The sequence below is a fragment of the Varroa jacobsoni genome, unplaced genomic scaffold (assembly GCF_002532875.2).
Source record: "Varroa jacobsoni isolate VJ856 unplaced genomic scaffold, vjacob_1.0 scaffold_187, whole genome shotgun sequence".
Classification (NCBI taxonomy): domain Eukaryota; kingdom Metazoa; phylum Arthropoda; class Arachnida; order Mesostigmata; family Varroidae; genus Varroa; species Varroa jacobsoni.
The window spans coordinates 160,881-168,855 of record NW_019213089.1 but is presented as its reverse complement, the minus strand read 5'-3'; the positions used below and the strand labels follow the sequence as shown (position 1 = coordinate 168,855).

At 40.1% G+C, this 7,975-nt stretch overlaps 2 protein-coding genes across 3 annotated transcripts; both read left to right on the top strand.

Annotated features, from left to right (window-relative positions):
- Window positions 1–434: 434 nt before the first annotated feature.
- On the top strand, window positions 435–3,415 carry tzn (hydroxyacylglutathione hydrolase tenzing norgay). Of its 2 annotated transcripts, none has more exons than XM_086973323.1 (6): window positions 435–481; window positions 793–1,003; window positions 1,305–1,494; window positions 1,744–1,913; window positions 2,240–2,359; window positions 2,767–3,415. In XM_086973323.1, exons 2-6 carry the CDS (start codon window positions 896–898, stop codon window positions 2,965–2,967), a joined length of 789 nt encoding a protein of 262 aa, XP_086829449.1. In that variant the 5' UTR covers window positions 435–481; window positions 793–895; the 3' UTR covers window positions 2,968–3,415. The 2 variants fall into 2 exon arrangements, with proteins under 2 accessions (XP_086829449.1, XP_022709586.1); XM_022853851.2 differs by lacking the exon at window positions 435–481 and adding an exon at window positions 488–671.
- A 1,720-nt stretch (window positions 3,416–5,135) lies between these two features.
- psidin (phagocyte signaling impaired) lies at window positions 5,136–7,903 on the top strand. Its single transcript, XM_022853915.2, has one exon. It carries the CDS (start codon window positions 5,392–5,394, stop codon window positions 7,753–7,755), a length of 2,364 nt encoding a protein of 787 aa, XP_022709650.1. The 5' UTR covers window positions 5,136–5,391; the 3' UTR covers window positions 7,756–7,903.
- Window positions 7,904–7,975: the final 72 nt, after the last annotated feature.

Below are 7,975 nucleotides of genomic sequence, written 5' to 3'. Positions count from 1 at the left end.
ATTATAGGCTCTTTAGGTCAATTCAGCTTGTCACAATCATCCTCCTGCATTAGTTTTTTGAATCTGACGTGGCAAATAATTGACAAAGAAGGTTCAAGGTTAATAAGTGATCAATTAAGGTCGGTCCGGCTGAGAAGCCGGATAGAAATGATCTAATTCATTACTTTGATACAGCCGTCACAAGTACTAACTTAGTTGTTATTATAAAACAAAGAAAATAATATGTCAAAACGATGTAGGTTCCCAACAAAGTACATACCTAATTACATTTAGTACTTGAAAGCAACTATTTAATATACATATATTTAGGCACACCTTTGTTATATAATCGCAATAGATAAAGATCGCATGTAAAACAGCTAGTAGCCTTTGCCGATATCATTCTTTTTTGCTGAACAGCCCGCAACTGCAATACGCGTCAAAAATGCATCGATACGCACGCAATCGCGCGAGAAGCATTCGAATGAACCTGTCTACTCGAGTATGTCTATATTGTTTTATCGAAGGACTTGTAGGTCCCCAGTCACTGTTATATATGTAGGAGTTGTTGTCTTTAAAATCGAAACGGCTTGTTATTATCACAGCTGAAACACAAAGCAGGCAATCTAATGTTAACAACTGTCTGATCGAACGGTTGTCATCTATATTGTTACCGTTTAACCAAGGATGATGTAAGTGTTTCTACTCGCTTAGGTTGCAATTACCCACCAGGTTCTCTAGCCCATCTAAACCCAACAAGGTTTAACAGTCCATAATCAATTTTGTATACTGGGATGTGCCGGTTTTTTACAGCTTTGCGCGGAGTTGTCGACTTGTAACCACGAAATCATTGGCAAACCGCCTGTTCGCAGGCAACAATTTAAAAACATCTTCTGCAGTGTTAATAAAGCGAAATATGGCGGAAGTTCAAATCCTCGAAGCTTTAGATGATAACTACATGTACCTTGTAATATGTCCCAAAACGAGAGAAGCCGCGGTAGTTGATCCCGTTAACCCTGAAAAGGTAAGCAGCAGGTGATTCAAGAATGGCATCAGGTTCATTTATACGGTACTGCCAATCAAGCACCAAAATCGTGTAAGTCGTGCAATATCTTAAGATGTCTACGCATCATACACTTAGTTACCAATTTGTAATCTCAGTGTTTTAATAAAGTAATTAAATAATTTTTATTAATGCCAACAGCTATACTATAAACTTTTGCACAGAAAGTATAGGTATTGATAGATTAACCAAACGATAAAATCACAATTAAAGTTTCCGATTGGACATCATAGCTGTTCCGAATTCTTTCTTGATCCCGTAGGTACTGAGAGCGGTCAAAAGTACTGGAGTAAAGTTGACCACCGTTCTGGTGACTCATCATCACTGGGATCATGCTGGTGGTAACGAAAAACTTCTTCAGTTGCGTCCCGGTTTGCGCGTCTTTGGAGGTGACGATCGCATCAAGGAACTCACGGACAAGGTTAATAAGGACAACGTCAACATCACTATTGGTATGTCATCGTGACCATTTCTTTTTTTGTAGACCAGTTCAACAACAGTCCTATAGAGATGAGACGGTTATTCGCTCATTTACTGCCAGTATTTAATCTAGCACAACCAGCTATGTACGGTGGATGCACAGCCAGCTTATTATTACGAAAAAAAATCGAAAAATAAATTCCTGAACAGAATATCGACAAATTTTTGAAGATAGCTTTTAAGCATGTATAATGTTTCCTTATTCATTTGTCTTATTGCAGGTTCATTGACGGCACAGAGTCTCTTCACGCCTTGTCATACGACAGGACACGTATGCTATTTCATTGCAGGAGATGCGGAGTCCCCAGCTGAACGTCCTCCAGTCGTCTTCACCGGTGACACGTTGTTCACATCCGGATGTGGAAAATTTTTTGAAGGCACGGCTCAGCAAGTACGTCTTATAGATAACATTTCGCATTGGCACCTCGTTTTTTCTTGCCCTACATATTAGTAGTGAAGCGAAGGTTTTCAAAATAGTAGTTTGCAAAATACAGAGATTCTTGCTCACCCTGTATATATAGTATTATATTATATATACTAAAGTTGGTATTTCTTACTACAAGCAACCCATCTATACCTCAGTTGGGTTCTTCCGTTCGATACGTGTTCGAGAATGACAATGTACACGGCACCATCGTTTACATTTAAGTATACGAAGCAATCATTCTCATCATAGATTGTTCTGCTATGTACTATTACCTACCTTCATGGTTTCAGATGCAAGCAGCAATGGATAAACTGGGCTCGCTCCCGCCCGAGACACGCGTTTACAATGGACACGAGTACACCGTGAACAATCTGAAATATGCGCAACACGTCGAGCCAGACAACCAAGCGGTAATTGTTAAGCCATTATACCGATCAATTAACGTTCAACTATCATACCAATCATGAAGTTTCTTTTGTGAAAGAATTCTTTATACGAAAGTAATAATGATATACGACAAATGCTATACTTATTAACAAGTGGGTTGATTTTGTTGTGAGACTCTCGTTTAAGTAGTGTACTTAAGTTGTGACGCATTACTTCAAAGGACGAAACGAAACGTCTATACTCGGCTCCGAACCTAGACTACTACGTGCCTCTATATTAAGCAGGAATTATATTCATTAAACCGATAATAACGTATCCAGAAACCATTTAGAGTGGACTAGTAAAGGCCATACTAAGCTAAATGCAAAGCATCGGTCAAACAAAAAGAGAAACTATGAGCAACAGTGCTATTCTTTTCTCATGTACACAGGTGAAGGAAAAACTATTGTGGGCCCAAACGCAACGCGCCCAAAAAAAACCGACCATTCCATCGACAATCGCGGAAGAAAAATCGATTAACCCATTTATGCGAACCCGCGAAGCGTCCGTTCAGAAACATACTGGACAGCAGGATCCCGTTTCTACAATGAACGCATTGCGCCAAGAAAAGGATAGATTCAGGGCTTTATAAGGCTTAGATACACTCTCTTACATACGGCGGAACAACGATGCTCGTTGCAGCCTACGTTGCATACCCGATAGTTCAACGTGCACAGCTCTACTGACTGTACAGTACTTTCTGTTTAGACGTTTTAAAGCGGTGTAGAATTCTCCAAGATGACATGAGTATCGGAATTGGATCACGTGCGATATTCATGAAAATAGTGAATTCTCTTGTTTATATATGTAAGGAATATTCTAGATTGCGGTGTAAGCTTTTATATTAAGTCTAGGTTAGATTGCTAGGACACGTGTTTTAAAAAAAAAACTTCCAAATTGCACCTACAGTTATTGTACAAAAAAAAATTGTGCTATATCTATCTATATTAATAAAACTTGAAGCTATGAGTGTATCTTTTTAAATAACGTTATATTTTTGTTTGGACAATAAATTCCATACATCGTGAGTAATGTCATGAGTCCCACTGTGTAAAAATGAATTCAAATATATACTCATATATATAGATGACATTAATAAAGGTAATGATAGTGAAACATAATTAAAAAAGTAATTGAATTTTCACAGGAAATTCTTTCATCAACGGGCCATATCAGGTCAACAGAAGAATAATTTAAGCCTAATTTAAGCGATGCTAGTAAGAAGTTAACCTTATTAATGAATTTATTTAATTTATTTAATTTTAGAATGCGTTGCTTTATTGGTTTTACGTGAAGTCAACTTTATTGCCTTAACGGTGCATTCCCTAATGCACCCAGGCGATTCATGACACTGGTGTATCAATGCCTGGTCTCTGCAGGCAACGCCTGAATCGGCTGGTTTAAATTACCAAACTTGGGTGCGTTTTTCCCAGAGAGGGGTGGCTGGCTTAAGCTTTGCCTATTACACGACAAATGTGATTGATTGAAGAAGCTTATTTCCCAACAGAAAGAACTGAAGGATACTGTATATAATCGAACAGGTACTTGTACAAACGGATTCACGCGGAATATACATATTTTAGCTAGCGGATACTCAATGCCCCAATGTATAAAAGAGACGTGTCATGTCTTGAACTATACAACTAAATTACAAACAAATATTTTAGGCAACCTCAAAGGGGTAGAGTTTCGTTTTACTTCTTTTGTCTGGTTTTGGATAATTTAATACAAATAGCAAACCCGGACACGCGGTGTATTTCTTATTTACTTCTGTGGAAACCCACCAACTATTCTTTCAATTCAAAAGAAAATACTCTACAAAAAGTTAAAATTTCTGAGGAATAAGAACTCAGTTATTGCCTTTAAATTAAAAATATCCTGGAATTTTTTTAAAAGGTCGTGCTTGCACGCAAAAAAATTATTTGCATACTAAGCCGATCGATATTTCATATATATCAATCAATCAGTTACAATTTTCATCAAATCTACTTATGATTCATCAATATTTCGATCGAAAAATTACAGTAAGTTCCTTGATTAAAGGCACGAGAGGCCACAAGCATAATGGAGAAATCGGTTTCGAGTCATGATGGTCGCCTACAATTCATGCGGGACCTTAACCTAATGAGGCATTTGACGGCCCTTAGCTGCTAGATTCGTTTGAATGTAATCTTTATCAGCCCCCCAAACAATTTCACCTTTATCCTAATCGTCATGCCATACTCAATAAGCTTCTTTCTATAAATATGAAAATTGTAGTCTCAGTTCTAATCTTAATCGTTTAAAATTTTCAACTATAGAAACCTTTATATATAACTATTATTTTTTACATGACGTCTACAAAATAACATGTATTTTTTTGGAATTCAGAGTACACTAGGAATTACTGGTATAGCACTATATAAAAGTGTCATTTTTATATACATAGTTGCTTATGGATAATATTGTTGTCTAATAGGATACTTTGTTTAGGGTAGCCTGTTTCAATACTTTTAAACTATTGTAGAATTGAGAATCTCTACTTTTTTAGTAATATGCTGCAATGCTTTTTCCCGTTAGCGTCGGGATAATGTCTGTATAGTCATATTAATTAGTCAGTGTAGGTCTCAAACCATCAACCTAATTAAGATTTTACAACAGAAGTTAAGCTAAATTGAATGCATTTGTTAATGCGCTGAGATGTTGCTGCATAGAGCGCCCGGTTGCCCTCAAACCAAAACACTAGGCAAAGATCATTTCATTAGTGCGGTCCATAGGGCCGTTCTATCGCCGGTGCCCCGCAGTGTCTGTGCGAGCGCATGGTCGGGTTCCAGTGCGATTTTGTTGTTCGAACTTTGTATTGTGTAGAATTTTGTCCATGGGATCAAAGAATCAGACAAAAGCGTTGTGAGGTCTACTGAAATTTTTGGCCCTCAAGAAGGCGGGAACGGTGTCTTCCCTTCATTGTGAGTGGGGAGTACATCAAAAATAGATTTTCCGCAGTAGGCGTGCGTGTGTATCAAGTCATAAAGAAAAAATGCCTCCAAAAAAAGAGGAGCAACGTGCTCTTCTTGAGGAGAGACGTCTCCGGACAGTGTACGATTTCTTCGATAATTCCGACTACAAACGAGCCTTGCAAGACTGTGACAAAGTGATAAAAAAATATGGCAATAAGATGGGACCGACCGTGTACGCTTTAAAGGCACTTGCTTTAACTAAGCTTTATCGGTGGCAGGATGCTAATAAACTTATGGATGAGCTAATCAAAAAACAACCGACCGAGGATTCTGCACTTTCACCGTTAGTGATCGCTCTGCGCGATGCTGAACGCCACACAGAAGTAATTCCGTTATACGAGAGTGCATGCAAACGTGCCCCAAATGAAGAGATCCTCAACTCGCTGTTTATGCTTTACATCCGCGAGAAAGAAAGGGCAAAGGCCAAAAATACGGCACTACAATTACACAAGCTGACAGATAAGCGGACGTATTATTTTACAGCGGTTATGCATCAGTACCTCAGTGGCAAGGAATCTGAGGACCAGAGGCAGCGTACCATGTGCTTCACGCTAGCAGATAAGATGCTTGAACGTATGCCTCCATCGGTGGACGCTGAGATTAATTTACAATACATGATTCTACGGGACTCAGAGAGACTTGGAGAGACAGCGGAGTTTCTCGAGAAAAACGCGAGTCGTCTGTATATGTTGGACATTCCGGAAGAAAAATGGTTACTCTATAATCGAATGCAAGACTGGGATCGAGCTGTTGATATCAGCGAGGCTAGTTTTGCTCGAAGAAATTGTGAGGACCACAAATGGCTCCAGCGACGATTTGATATTGGCGAAAAACGCGGCGAAGCAATTGGCAATATTGCCGAGAAGCTTATAAGTCTCATCGAGAAAGTTGAAAACCACGACAAACGTCGAGAGTTGCTCATCAACAGGATGTTGCTGTACAAGAGGTTAGGTAAGTTTGATGAGTTCGAAAAGACGTTCATCAATTTTTACAAGCTCTTCGAGAATAAAACCTGGTGTGTGGCCGATATTTTGTTCCTCGTACGCGAGTTGCCCGAGGATCAGAGAACGCATCTAGTCAATACTATGTCGGAAGTTGCCAATAAAGATTCCCTAACGTGGATGGCCATCGATTTTGATCTTGGCCAATCCAGGTCCGATGAGGAAGAGCTTAAAAAAATCAAGATGTTGTGTGACAAATACCGATCGGGTGCGCCTCTTGAAAGGCAATCAGATGCAAACCCAATGGACGGCTACCTGGAGCTGGCTGTTGATATGGTCGCGGAGCGCTTTAAACGCTGTGGTGACGAGCGCAGTTTACTAAAAATCATCGACGAGCTGGAGTTTGCCAAGGAGCGTTCGCCGAACGGATTCCGGCTAAAAATGCGCTTGATGTGGTGTTACTGCGCGATTCAAGCCGGTCTAAAGGTTCTAGCCACATGCGATAACCTCACCATTAAATATCTGCAGTGGGAAAGCTTAGGGTACCTGATCAGCCCATATGTGCTTCGTTGCTCGTTTGGTGCGACCATTCGACTGTATAGGAAGATAATAGCTTTACATGCTAGCTCGCAGAAGGATATTGGTGAGGGTATTGTTTCCTGCTATAAATTCGGTTCTTTTCATAAAGTTGAGGAAATGGAAGAACTCAAACCATGGCTAGAAAACTCATTTGAATTGGCGAACGCCAAGGTGATGCGGGCTCTTCTGGCGTGCTCAATAGAAAAACTGCACGCCGACGAGCGTACCGGAGCTAAGCTAGAAGGATTCCTCGTGCCGACCGTAGCCTGGGACCGATTACAAGATAATCGTGACACGTCGGTACTGCCAAAGCAGTATCATTTCATCTTTACAGACTTCGAGACAAAGAAACAAGAGCTGAAGCTTCGATACCTCGTCTTGCGGCTATTGACGGCAAAAGACGAAAAAGAGTCGACCGAGGCTTTAAAAACGTTGAGAAAAGTATTGTCACCGAAAGCGAATGTTGCACCCATGGAGGATCTAAGCAACGCGTTCGAGTACTATATTGCACCGCTTACAATACTTGACTGTTGGGCCGATGGCAGTGAGCTGAAAGAACGAGTTAACACAATTACTAGCATCAAGTTAGAGTCGTTACGAAATTTGGGCCGGTTTGTGGTATGTGCCTTTGAGTGGGTTCTTGCTCTTTCTTGCATGACGGTATTTGCAGCTCAAAGCAAGAACGCCACTGCCAAGAAAATCCTCCTTGAAGAGGTTGTCAGGACACAGCAGCTGCCTTTCGCCGTGGACGGAGTTTTTACAAGTGATACCGGCACTTGTCCAGTGCTTAGAGATGATTTCGGCGCGTCGTGGAGTATATCACTCGTTGTCTTGAAGGGTGCCGAGAAATTGTTAAGGTGCTAATCAAACTCGATGACAAGCGTTTTGGGAAAGCTGTTGACTGCTGAAAATTTATGTTGGTTGATGAACAGATAGTTAGCGTTAAAAAATGAAGGTGGCTAGAGCGATAGAAATTAAAAAAAAAAATAAATTTTTCTATGTTAACATTTCCCATGTGACTTTTTATCTACGGATTATAAAACGGTTTATCTGCTAGATAGGTTGTGTGCATGATTGAATGACA

Excerpts from the sequence above, each read along its gene's own strand:
- psidin (XM_022853915.2), top strand. The coding sequence starts at position 5,392 with ATGCCTCCAAAAAAAGAGGAGCAACGTGCTCTTCTTGAGGAGAGACGT.
- tzn (XM_022853851.2), top strand. Across the intron at positions 1,004-1,304 it reads ATCCCGTTAACCCTGAAAAG|GTACTGAGAGCGGTCAAAAG; the intron begins GTAAGCAGCAGG and ends TTGATCCCGTAG. Across the intron at positions 1,914-2,239 it reads TTGAAGGCACGGCTCAGCAA|ATGCAAGCAGCAATGGATAA; the intron begins GTACGTCTTATA and ends TCATGGTTTCAG.